This window comes from Malania oleifera, chromosome 8, assembly GCF_029873635.1.
Source record: "Malania oleifera isolate guangnan ecotype guangnan chromosome 8, ASM2987363v1, whole genome shotgun sequence".
In the NCBI taxonomy this organism is placed as follows: Eukaryota; Viridiplantae; Streptophyta; class Magnoliopsida; order Santalales; family Ximeniaceae; genus Malania; species Malania oleifera.
Genome location: NC_080424.1, coordinates 7779275 through 7793105, shown reverse-complemented (window position 1 = coordinate 7793105; position 13831 = coordinate 7779275). Strand labels below are relative to the sequence as shown.

The 13831-nt window shown below is 34.8% G+C and overlaps 1 protein-coding gene across 2 annotated transcripts; it reads left to right on the top strand.

The window, feature by feature from the left end:
* The first annotated feature begins 412 nt into the window (after positions 1-412).
* On the top strand, positions 413-11857 carry LOC131162081 (protein DETOXIFICATION 16-like). 2 transcript variants are annotated; one of them, XM_058118217.1, is made up of 8 exons: positions 413-848; positions 9018-9562; positions 9762-9848; positions 9983-10039; positions 10212-10450; positions 11082-11200; positions 11311-11397; positions 11513-11857. In XM_058118217.1, exons 1-8 carry the CDS (start codon positions 561-563, stop codon positions 11570-11572), a joined length of 1482 nt encoding a protein of 493 aa, XP_057974200.1. In that variant the 5' UTR covers positions 413-560; the 3' UTR covers positions 11573-11857. The 2 variants fall into 2 exon arrangements, with proteins under 2 accessions (XP_057974200.1, XP_057974199.1); XM_058118216.1 differs by lacking the exon at positions 413-848 and adding an exon at positions 3986-4509.
* Positions 11858-13831: the final 1974 nt, after the last annotated feature.

The window sequence follows — 13831 nt, the reverse complement described above, 5'->3', positions numbered from 1 at the left end:
AAAATTTTATAGTTTATTTCTTTTAATAAACAAAAGAAATAAAGGTAAAATGATGAAACAAAATTTAGTCTCCTTTACGTGAATTCACTGCGTGTGCATTGTGTGTTAAGGGGTAAAATTGCCAAGAAAAACTCAAATAAAACTCTAATAAAACAAAGCAAGATAGTGTTTGGTAGAATGAATTTGGAGGTTTGAATTTGAATTTTGTAGATTTGAAAGAAAACCAAATAAATTTAAATAAAATGATAGAATTTTATGCTTCTAGACGCAAGATAAAGGTATTTTTTTAGTGGGTGAAAGTGTACTCTTATGCGATATGTCTTGCACAAATCAATTCTTTTCAAGTTTCCTTACCACTAACATTTGTTTGGGCATAAATAATGACTTTTTAACTTTTGGAGAGTTCCTTATTAGCGTTTGGTTGGAGAATATCATTAATCTAGGTCACCGAGGTCACATTAATCTCAAACTTAAAAGGTAATTTTGTCCCCCTTGGACTCCCTAGCTCTCTTTTTCTCTCCTTGTTCACTGCTCAGAAGAGGAATAGAGCAAAATAAACAATGGAGATAGAGAATCAAAACGTATGCCGCAACTCACATATGATTCATGCCTGTAAAGGAAATCGCGAGTCGGGATTCAATGGAGAGAAAAACAAAAAAAGGAGAGAGGAAATTGTAGAAGAAGTGAAGAAACAATTGCGGTTAGCTGGGCCTCTAATCTCTATTAGCCTTTTGCAATACTTTTTGAAAATGATATCTGTGATGTTTGTTGGTCATTTTGGTGAATTAGCTCTCTCTGGTGCTTCAATGGCCACTTCTTTCACAACCATGACTGGTTGTAGCTTGTTGGTAAGTTAGGTTTCTTATACTTTCTCCCTTTATACATGGTTTCTATGCTTTTTCTTATTTTTCAATATCTAAGATTTTTCTCTTTAAGTTCAAACCCATTTTTAACAATACAACATCCTGTTGAGAAAATGGTTGTGGTTGTTTCTTCATATATGTAGATCCATCTCACATATATATTGACCTTCATATCTTGGTTCATGAGTTTGGTTTTTATTAGTTTCTTGAGAAACATGGTTCTTCAGCCCTGTTCTTAGTAGAGATTCTTCTAATCCTTCTTTTGCATATACATCTTTTACTACATGTGTGGGAGCTACTTGCAATCCAATGAAAAAATGTTAAATTAGAAAACTTGAACTTAATAAGGCCCAAGATAATTCCTCCCAAGAAAACCAACCAAACAGGGAACTGGTCTCTATCAAAGATGTAGAGAATAATGCTAAAGCGCACAATAATTTTTCTAGAGTTTTCCATCTTGTTTCTATCTCTCTAAAAAATTTGGTACAGTTCTCTTTGTTGAGAATTCCACTTATGAGTTTGTCCCACATTGGAAAAAGTGAGTAAATGATGGACACTTATATACATGGTTGGACCTAAGATCCTATAGACTTAAACTTTTGGATTAAGTTGGTGCTCACCCATGTGTATCAAGCACACTTATGGACTCCTACGGTGCTAACAAGTGGTATCAGAGCCGACGGTTCAAACTCTGGGAGTGGGAGTGTGTGACAGAGGCTAAAGAAAGATCATCTAAGCTGCCAAGATGGATCCAAATTAGGTCAAGACGTGGAAGGTAGGATTGGTTCGGAGGCTCACATGGAATACAATCCGAGACATGTATGGTGCGGCGATAAGGCCCACTTGAGCGATTGTTGGAGAATTAGTCCCATGAGGGAGAAGATGACTTTCGTTCAAGGGGGAGTAGTTGGAACTCACAAGTGGAAGAGCTTCCATTCAAAGGGGAGCGATTGGAACTCACAAGTGAGGGAGAGATTGTTGAGAATTCTACTAATGAGTTTGTCTCATATTGAAAAAAGTGAGTGGATGATAAGTGCTTATATACATGGTTGGACCCAAGATCCAATAGACTTAAACTTTTGGATCAAATTGGTATTCACTTATGTGTATCAAACACGCTTATGGACTCCTCCAATCTAACACTATTAGCATGGAGAGTCTTTTAAGAGTTTTGCAGCATTTTCTTGGTTAAGAGGATGCCTCTCAAGATGTCTACAACATTTACTTAGGCGAAATGAGTGTGTTTGTATGGGATGTGCATGCCTTTCTACGGGCAAGTGAAGAAGAGAAGTGTTGGTGAGACTAGGGCATTTTCTTTCCTTGGGCTATTGCATGCTCATGCACGTGGGGAACGCTTGGGGCTTAGGGAAAGCCTAGGTGAGGCTAGGGATGATTGGGCTTGGATTAAAGCGACACCAGGCCGGCTGGATGTCTAAATTTAATGGGCTAAGGAATTGGGCTTTGGGTTTAATTTACCAAATCAAAATTAATTGGAGCCCAGTTACCAAATTGAGTTAGATTTGACCTAATTTCCTGGATTTGGATGAGATATGAATTTCGGTGATTATTTTTGGGCTTTTGGGTTTTCAATGCTTCTTGGGTTTTCAATCTTTCCAAACTTTTTGGATTTTTTTTTTTAAAGCTACGTGGAGTAAATTTTATGCATTACAAATAGTAATATGTATAGTTAATTAATCTTTTTTAGTATGAATTATCATAATATTTACAAATTATATAATATGATTAGCGAGATTTGGGAGTGGAAGACGCTGATCCGTATGTTTTTTTTCTTTTTCTTTTTTTGGGTGAAATTATCAAGAATGCATCAATGGGTAGGTAACAATTTTGATTTTCCTAATTTAATGCTAGCTTAGTGGGTCCAAATGACTTATTCAAGTAGGAGTTTCGGATAACATATATATTTGGTACGCTGGAATTAAATGAATTAAAAGTGAAATGTAATGAAAAATAATATAGCAAACAAAATAAGCTATTAAGATAATAATTTTTTTAGCAAGAATTAATGTAAGGAGCTATTGGGTTCCTTTTTGAGGATTTGTAATTCCACAATGTCCATTTTATAAGTGTAAATAAGACACTACGATAGTTTTTAATATTTACCATGAAAATATATATTCTTTTGCTATTCGATATTTGATGGACATATATGTTTTTTTTTTTTGTAATTTATCAAATCCTTGCACTATAACAATTTAATTCTTAAAAATATAAATTCCTAAAACTAAACATAATCTCAGAGCATGTTTGTTTTATGTCTTGACTATGAAACAGTGTGAATTTGAACTAAAGTTTATATAATTTTTTATTATATGTTATTTAAATCCACACAAATCTCAATTTGAAGTTCCAATCCCAAGCTCCCAACAAACAAGGGCTTTTATTTTTATTTTTATTTTTTTAATTAAACTTATGATTTATTTTTATAATTTTTGGTGACTATGATCACACATATAATTAATGTGGATGCCACATATACTAGTGGAGATTAAGGCGCTCTTAAGTTGTAGATTTATTTTTCATTTTTAATTATCTAAAATAATAAACTATCCCATTGTTTCTAATTTTCTAACTTTACGCACACAAAAAAAGCACGTGTTTTTTTTTTTTTTTTTTAAGTTTTCTGCATAAACGTTGAAAAAGTAAAAAATTAATCTTATATTTTGTTATTATTTAAAAGTTATAAATAATTTTGATAGCCAAAGAGGCCAATCATTTTATGTTGTTTTCATCCTAAAAACTGACAAATCAATCATTAAAAGATTGTTTGTTTGATCTGAACGACCTCTAAACAGAGGTTACGTCTAAACTAGTTCACTAATTAAGTGAATAAGTTATACAGCAAACTCTGAATTTTATTATAATTTCTCATATTTCATTGTTATAAAAAAAATAAAAATAAAAATAAAAAATATATCATTTTTTTAATAGTATTTGACCCTTTTATTTTTTTCTTAAATAAAATTTTTAATCCAAATAAATCCTTAAAATTAAATTATCCTAGCAAACCAAAAAAAGTGAAGATAAACCAATGCAATAAAAGTTTAGTCTCCTTTAATTCACCCCCACGCATATATAATTATGCATGTGATTCATTGAAGGGTTGAGGGGCAAAGTTATCAATAAGGGTCTTTTATATACAGAGCCGTGCCCATATGAAGTCAGTCTATGTAAATCCAAAATATTCCAAATTTTCTCGCCATTCATATTTGTCTGAATGTAAATAATGACCTTGGCGGCTGTCCCTGGCACCCTGGTGTGCTCCTCCTCCCTAGCTACCTCTATCCCTGCGCGTCTCTCTCTCTCCGCTCTGCTCTGAGGTGAAGCAGAGCAGGAAGCAATGGACAGGGAGGACCAGAAAGCTTCCCTCAACTCACCTCTGATTCGTGCCTCCGAAGGAAATTGTGAGTTGGGATTCAATGGAGAGAAAAGCAGACAAAGGAGAGGGGAAATTGTGGAAGAAGTGAAGAAACAACTATGGCTAGCTGGGCCTCTGGTCTCTGTTAGTCTTCTGCAGTACTTCTTGCAGATGATATCAGTGATGTTTGTCGGTCATCTAGGGGAATTAGCTCTCTCTGGTTCTTCAATGGCCACTTCTTTTGCAACCGTGACCGGTTTCAGCTTGTTGGTGAGTTGGGTTTCTCTTACTTTCTCCTTCTCCCTCCATGCATGGTTTCTATGCTTCTTCCTGTTTTTCAGTGTTTTGAGATTTACTTTTTCTCTCTTTAGTTTCGATCCACTTTTAGCAGTGTAACATCAGGTTGAGAATTGGGTTATGGGCCTTATGGCTGCTTTTTCGTATAGATGATGGGCATGGGTGATTGCCCATCTCATCCTGCCTTTTCATATCTTGGTTCTTGAGTTCGGTTTCTGATAGTTTGTCGAGAAACTTGGTGATGGTTGTTTTTTTCTCTTTAATTTATATCCATTTTAGCAATATGACATCAGGTTGGGAACCAAGATATGAAAAGGCAGGATGAGGGTTATTAATAAACTTGGGAGGGCCGCTATATGGGTGGTTGAGAAATGGGTTATGGCGGTTTCTTCTTATGGATGGATACGAATGATGATGACCCATCTCATCTATTGCCCTTCATATCTTTGTTCATGAGTTTGGTTTCTGTTTGTTTCTCGGGAAACTTGGTTCTTCGGCCCTGTTCTCAGTATGGATTCTTCTGATCATTCTGTCCCATCTGCAGTCTTCAATAACTAGTAAGCGTTTCTTGGGCAGATGGGAATCCATAGGAGAACAGTACATATCATGCTGCTGTTATTAATGCTAGTTGTTAGCACAGTTAACTCTGAAGTAAAAACAAATTTTACTACTTAGATGTTTGAACAGCTGAGATGTTATCAGATTCCAGAAGGCATAAATATCAGCAATCGTTCAAGTTTTTTAGATTATAATCTCTTGTTTGGCATATGCTTTTTTCGTGTAAGACTTATCCCTTTCTGATTTGAATGCTTATAAATTTTCCATGGCAGAATTTTCTGGCCTATGGGTCAAAATGCAGTACACCACTGTACCATATACATGCATACTTTATGTGGCCGGATTCTTTAAAGAGGAAATGAAACAATGACCTAAAAATAAATATACTTCAGACATTTTTAGTGCATCACCATTTCAAGCTATCATATTATGTACTAGATTGGAAAGTTCTGCTGTTCCTCTGTACTTCTCTAGAGAAGAAAGATTCGATTCAAAAAGAACCAAAAAGAGAAAACCATTGCAAGAGCAAAAGGCTAGAGTCTTTTTTGATTACTATTTACTTGAGAGAACATGTAGCCCATGGACAACTTGGAGAATTTACATACAAATAAAATGTAGCATGTAGTCATGTGCAAATTAGAGAGTAGTAATGATGTGTGATTCTCCATTAAGTATTGGGTGAGGTTTTGAGTAGGAACATGACAGAAATGGTTCAGTTAAAGGATTCTAATTTTCGGGTATTATAGAATCTGAAAGTACAAATTCGGAATAAAAGAATTAAAACTATGCAAAGTGTGAGATGATTAAAACCAAGGCAAGAAAGGTTGAAACTAAATTTGGATGGGAGCAGCCTGAGAAACCCAGGGCCGGCGGGTGGTGGTGGCATCCTTAGAGACCATATATGTTCTTTTGTGATTGATTTTTCAAAATATTTTGGTTCTTATTCAAATAATGAAACTGAATTGAGAGGGAATAAAGATTTGCAAACATTTGGGTCATACCTGTATTGATATTGAATGTGATTCGAATATTATAGTTAATTAGATAAGAGCTAGGAAGTGCTCCTTGTGGTATTTGTGAGATTTTTGGGAGTAGTTTATTGGTTTATTATTTTTCGATAAATCATTGGTATACAGAAGGGAACAAAGTGGCAGATGCCTTAGCTCGATAAGGTGCTATGAGGGGGAATAGTTTGTTTACAAATAGTAGTCAACTCTCTAGAGTTAGCAATGGTTTGTATAAATTGGAGAAGATGTGTATAACTTATATGAGGTATGTTTCGCTGATTTCCTTTTGATTTTACCTTATGTCTTATTTTATTTATCTTTTGTTTTATTTTGTTGTGTGAGGTTTGTTTTGTAGGTAATGTTTTGTTTTGTTTTGTTTGGACTTGTAACCTGGTTTTTGACTGGATGTTGGTATTGTTCTTTGGGAGATTTTTAACTTGTTGTCTTTGTTATCTTCCATTGATTGTCTTGTAACTACGGTATTCCTCCGCCAAAAGTGAAAAGTTATCAATAAATAAATGGAGGTGCCGCTCTTATTAAAAAAAAAAAGAAAAAAAATATCACATGCAAATAAAATGGTTAATCAATTTGGTGTATAGGAATGAATGGATTAGAATATTACATAACAGAATTAAATTTTCCATTTGATTCTTTCATTATTTCCTTTTAAACTTCCATTTTTTTTCTGTAATCTAAACGTGAAGTTGGTGTAGAATTGTCCAAAAATCTGATTCATTTTTAAATAGAGCGTTTGAATGTATTTTCAGCATCTTGTCCAAATTGTAGTGGCTTGTTATATTCGAAATCACAATATGTAATACATGCTCTGCTCTTATAGTCCTTGAATCGAACAAAGATAGAATGTTTTGAAATCTTTTTCTACATTTTTATTTTGTTACTAATTGGCAAGCTGAATTTTTTTTCCCAAGAGAAACCTACAGGGGTTGAAATATAATTTTAAAAAAAGAGGACGGCACCTCCTAAACTTTATTAGAAAATTCGTCACTTATGACGGATGAATACTAGAAAGAAGTAAGTGTTATGATCATGATAACGAGTTAAAAAAAAAATAAAAACATCTATGATTGAATTATAATGGAAAAAACTTAGTGAGTCATAATTGCCTATATATGTAGAATTGCTCATTCTAGTGTTCCAAGATTATAAGGATTGCAAAATTCCTAATGTAAGTAGTAGTATTTTAGACCAAAATTCAAATGATCATAGCACAGAAAGTTCCAAATGAGCTCTATAATATTATTTTTTATTTTAAGTAATTTTTAAAATTTTAATTTATTTTCATTTTCATAAGAACAACTTGAGAATTTCGTTAGATCATCCATCAACACATGCATTCATAATAAGAGACTCCTAAAAAGTTTTTTTGCTTGTCATGCAAAAATTCTTAGAAGATGGAGTGATGAAATCAAATAGCAGATGTGCAAACAGGGGCATACCAGAACAGAGTATGGTACTACTGCTGCGGGTCGTATAAGAGGGTTCCTGTTCTATTCCATTTCCATGTACATCCGGCGCTCCCGTTTGTTGTATGTAAATCACTACTTTTCGAATTGTTGGAGCCACTTAAAGAAATTTCCCAATCCCGAAACTCATTTACTACTAAAAATGTCAAATTCTTTTCTCCCTCTCCGCCTCCATTCTTCCTTCTCTGTTCATCCTCTGCTGCGAAGAGAAGCAGATCGGGAAAAAAATGGGCAGGGAGGACCAAAAGGCATCGCTCAGCTCACGTCTGATTCACACATCTGAAACAAACGTGTTGGGATTCAATGGAGAGAGAAGCATAAAAAGAGAAAGGAGATTGTGGAAGAAGTGAAGAAACAATTGTAGTTAGCTGGGCCTCTGGTCATATTGGTGAATTATCTCTCTCTGTGCTTCAATGGCCGCTTCTTTTGCAACTGTGACTGGTGTGAGCTTGTTGGTGAGCTGGGTTTCCCTTACTTTCTCCATAGTTCCTTTGCCTCGTTCTTCTTGCTTTTAGCAGGCGTCTGAAATTTTTCCTTTCAATTTATATCCATTTTCAGCACTATTACATTAGGTTATGAGATGGGTTATGGTGGTTTCTTCTTAAAGATGGATATAAATTACGATCACTCATCTCATCTTGCGCACAATCTTTGTTCATGAGTTTGGTTTCTGTTAGTTTCTCGAGAAACTTGGTTCTTAAGCCCTGTTCTGGGTATGGGGTCTAATCATTCTTTCCCATCTTCAGGTTTCAATGCATTGGAAAACAGTGTCATTCAGTATTTATTCAACCATCTCATTTCTGTCCCTGTTAGCCTTCTTAAAACGGTATGGTGCTGTTCTTATTAATGTTTTGTTACTGTTAATTCTCGGGTAAGAACAAAATTTGTTCCTGAGATCTTTGGACAACTGAGTTCTTGTCGGATCTCAGAAGGAAAAAAAATATCATCAATATAGTGATTTTATATATTCATTTCTTGTTTGATATGCTTTTGTCATGTAAAAGTGTACACTTACTGTTAGAATTTCATGTACCACCAAAGTTTATTTCAATAAACCCCCTATTAATATGAATTTCGGGCTTTTGGAGTATTTAAATAAAAGGCCGTGATCCGTGACCATATTTTGTATTGGGTATTTGTGCACCAATTGGATTTTGTAAGCGTGTATTATGAGTATGCGGCCCATGAGGGATAGGATTTTTCCTGAGTTTGAGGTTCCATCGAGTTGCAAACTCAAGGAAGAGGAAAAAAGGTAGTGTGCTTTCTGCACACATACACAGCCTCAAAAGTAAACCCGCAAAACCTTATTTAGTTTCACTTTAAAATACTCGTTGATTTATTGGGATGGTGTTATTGATGGTTATGCATCATTTTAAGTTATTTTGTATCTCTCCTCTGAATGTTTATATGATTTGTGTTATATTTGGAATAGATGGGAATGGCAAGTGCGTTGGATACATTATGTGGCCAGTCCTATGGGGCAAAGCAGTACCATATGCTTGGAATTCACATGCAGAAAGCCATGCTTGTTCTTTTGCTTGTAAGCATACCCCTTGCTGTTATCTGGGCAAACACAGGATCCATTCTCATGACTCTCGGCCAAGATCCTGAAATATCAAAGGAAGCTGAAGTTTATGCCCGATTCATGATACCTTCTCTTTTCGCATATGGCCTTCTTCAGTGCCTTAACAGGTTCCTGCAGACCCAAAATATTGTCTTCCCAATGATGATAACCTCTGGTATTACAACTTTGCTTCATTTTCTCATTTGCTGGATTCTTGTGCTCAAATCGGGCCTAGGAGTCAAAGGAGCCGCCATGGCGAATGCCATCTCTTATTGGATGAATGTGTTGCTGTTGGCGCTTTTTGTCAAGTTTTCCTCCTCATGTGCAAAAACATGGACTGGCTTTTCAAAGGAAGCCCTACACAATATTCTCCCTTTTCTTGGACTGGCTGTTCCTTCTGCCCTTATGGTCTGGTTAGTTCCTAAATCTTATTGCTTTGTTCTGTATTAAAAGGACAGTGAGATAGAAATATGTATATGTTGACCAGCAGCCTAATGATGCACGAGGACATCATTCATTGTCATAATTCATGTATCTCATGATTAGGTATTGAAATTTATATTTCCTGCATCCGAAGCTTCTAATTCACATTACTAACATGATTTTGAACAGCTTGGAAATGTGGTCATTTGAAATGATGGTTCTTTTATCTGGTCTTCTTCCTAATCCAAAGTTAGAAACATCAGTGCTCTCTATCAGGTTAGTCTTAGTCCACTGATAATCCATCTATATTTTTTAATTATTAGAATATTCTTGAAAATTTGTTTCTGATTTATTCATATCTTGTATAGATTCTACTCTTCCTTTAGCTGACTAGGCACATTTTTTCCCAGCCTCAATACAGGTGCAATTGTTTGGATGATCCCATTTGGACTCAGTGGTGCTGTGAGGTCTGTTGTCCTAAAGCATATATACTAGCTATAGTCAATAGACTGTAACCTCATTTAAAAATTGTGGCATTTTTTTTTGTTCCTTCTCAATTTCCCCCCTATAAAAGCATGGTTGAATTCCAAAACTCCCATAACCCAGTTTAATATTCTATCTTTCTTTTCTCCTTTGCAGCACTCGAGTCTCAAATGAACTAGGAGCTGGGCATCCACGAACAGCTCGAATGGCAGTATGTGTTGTGTTAGTAATTGCCATTACTGAGGGTGTTTTGGTTGGGTCAGTGCTGATATTGATTCGCAACATTTGGGGTTATGCTTATAGCAATGAAACAGAAGTTGCCAGATATGTAGCAATCATGTTGCCTTTTGTTGCGTCGTCCAACTTCCTAGATGGGATACAGTGTGTTCTTTCAGGTACTTTGTATATTCAGTGGATAAAATAGCATTATGAGGGAGTGGTTTCAAGTTGGTATGACAGTTTGTGTGCTTCTCTTGATTCTAGTTGTGTTCATTTTCTTTATTTTAAGAGACACTGAAAATGTTTTCTTGTTTTGCTCAAAATCCTTTTTCGTTCCTTTAGTTTTTGGGTTCAACACTTACAAGTCTTACATTCTCGGCCCAAGGTTGGATGTACTTGGGACTAGGGTATGAGCATTTGTGTGATTTTGATCCTTGCATCTTTGCTGCACCACTATTCGATTCATAATGAAAACTCCCTCTACCCTTGCCTGTGGATATGGACGTCGAAATCAAGTTACGTAAATCATGGTGTTGTTGGTGCGTGTTGTCTTTCTTTGTTTCATTTATTTGCTTTGCCACTCTGCTTGTTCTGGGGTTTATTCTCAACAATTCTTAGCCAATCCAAAGCACAACTCTTACCAACCTCATAACCCTGATTTCTCCTGAGATATGATTTCCATAAGCAGAATAGAACTTCTTAACGATTTTGTTTTTTGTAAATCTTGTGAATTATTGCTTTGAGTATTGAAATTAAGCATCTAGACTAGAGTCTTCAGTAGCCAATCTGTTCAATGAACATATACAGGGACTGCTAGAGGATGTGGTTGGCAGAAAATTGGTGCAGTTATCAATCTTGGATCATATTATCTGGTGGGAATCCCTTCTGCTATTTTATTAGCTTTTGTCCTCCATGTCGGGGGGAAGGTAATAATCCATTTCTCCATTCTTATTAGATTATGTCCTCTGGGACTTGTGAGCATTTTTCTTTTTAAATTATATATATTTTTTCCTCTGAAATGGTTTCAATGTAATAGGGGCTGTGGACGGGGCTCATCTGTGGACTCTTCGTGCAAGCGTCATTGCTTCTTACCATTACCATACGAACTAACTGGGATCAAGAAGTATGCTTTCTGTCTTTTTTTCAGTGTGCTTCTCTTTCTCTCTCTCCCTCTCTCTCAACAATCCTTTCTTAACATGACTTTCTACATCTAATTGCAATTTTCACTCTCATCCCAGGCAAAGAAGGCTATGGAAAGAGTTCACGACTCCACAATACCTGTGGACATTGTTTCATAACTCTGCTGGTAGCTATTGTATCACGCATGAATCTGAAATGGTTCATATTGAATGGGAGGCTTCTTCACTTCTAAGAGGTGGGAAAACTGAAGAAGATTTTCAAACTCTTCAGGAAATCTGCTTTACAGGGATGCAGTCCTCACTGGCAGTGGATATTGGGTTCATCTTCAACAGGACCTGCTGAGACATTCTTCTGGTTTTGTAGTAATTTAATCACACAACAAAAGTTCCATGGATGGTTTCATATTATTAATTTCAGACCTATGGCAACGTGGGGTTTTTACATCTCTAGCTTTACATGAATATGGAGAAGTTATTGGGGGTCATTACACCACCTCTGTCATAAGAGATGGGTACACTGGTTCCCTTAATTAGTATATATTAAAGTACATTTCATTTTTTTTTTTTTTTTGACCCATTTGGAACTTAGAAAATATTAGGGAAAGGAAAAAATAAAATAAAATAATGGAACCCTCATTTTCATTTTTGGTTATCAAGAAAAATGAGAAAGAAAATTATATATATATATATATATATATATACCAAATTTATAAACAAAATTTTGATTTTACACATCATTAATATTTTATTTTATTTAAATTTTTAGTCATATTAAAACAAACTTTTTTTTTTTATAGTATTTAATAGAAAAGAAAAATATAAGAAAAAAAAATGAGTTTCCTGTTATAAATGAAATAAAAAGAGGAATACAAAAAAAAACTTTAGAACTATAGAAATTCAACAGTTTAGTTCTTTAGGAACTAGATGTTGCTAATCATCTTATTATCTCATTTTATTGTAAAACATGTCCTTATATAGGCAAATACATTGACATCTCAAAAGTTACCTACATAATGAACCATTATGTCGGCATACCACATGTTGTAACCTATTATCTAGATAGTTATCCACATAAATATACATGTTTTACAACACTTCCTCTTGGATGACTATACAGTATGAATATGCCTCGTTAAAACCTAAGCTAAAGAAAACCCTGTGGGACAAAACCTTGACGAAGGAAAACGAGTACAATATTCATACTTTCCCTAAAAAATACAATCAATTAAGAAATGTCCTTAAGTTGTCGTATTCCAATGTTATGTACATGTTTCTTGAAAGTTAAAGTTGAAGTTGACAATGCTGTTGTGAATAGATCTGCTGGGTTGTCACTTGAACGAATTTTGCAAATGTCAACATCTCAATTCTTAAGAAGTTCATGAATGTAAAAAAACTTTGGTGAAATATGTTTAATTCTATCACCTTTTATGTACCCACCTTTGATTTGTGCAATACATGCTGCATTGTCCTCGTATAATATTGTTGGCATGTCATTCTCCAGTGATAATCCACTTGTCCCTTTAATGTGTTGGATTATAGTTCTTAACCATACACATTCACGACTTGTTTCGTGAACTGCCAATATTTCTGAATGGTTTAAAGAGGTAGTGGTGATCGTTTGTTTTATAGATCGCCATGAGATAGCAGTATCATCACATGTAAAAACATAGCGTGTTTGTGATCAAACTTTATGAGGATAAAAAAGATATACAGCATCAACATATCCTTTCAACACAAACTTTACTCCCTTTGGGTAAAACAAACTCATATCAGATGTGCCGCGGAAATAACGAAGAACATGTTTTACTCCCTTCCAATGTCTCTGAGTTGGTGTAGAACTAAATCTTGCCAACAAATTTACTGCAAAAGCTATATCTGGTCTAATGCAATTTGCAAGATATAAGAGTGCTCCTATAGGGTACTTCAGGACCAAGGATTTCTTCATCATCTTCTCGAGGATGAAAAAGATCCTTTTTCATATTAAGTGAACAAACAATCATCGGGGAACTTAATGGATAAGATTTACCCATATAAAATTGTTTCAAAATTTTTTCTATATAAGATGATTGATGAATAAAAATTCCACGTGTTAAATGTTCAACTTGAAAACCAATGTAAAATTTTGTCTTCCTAAGATCCTTCATCTCAAATTCTTTCATTAAGTAGTCAGCAGTCATTGAGATATCTTCTGGAGTTCCTACTATGTTTATGTTATAAACATAAACTGTGACTATAAAAAATCTAAAATTTATCTTCTTAATGAAAACACAAGGACAAATAAAATTATTTTCATATCCAATTTTCAAAAAATATTCACTTAGACGATTGTACCACATTTGTCCAGATTGCTTCATTCCATATAAGGATCTTTCAATCCATACTCCTTATCTTTGTAATTTAACAAAATTCATTTGTCGT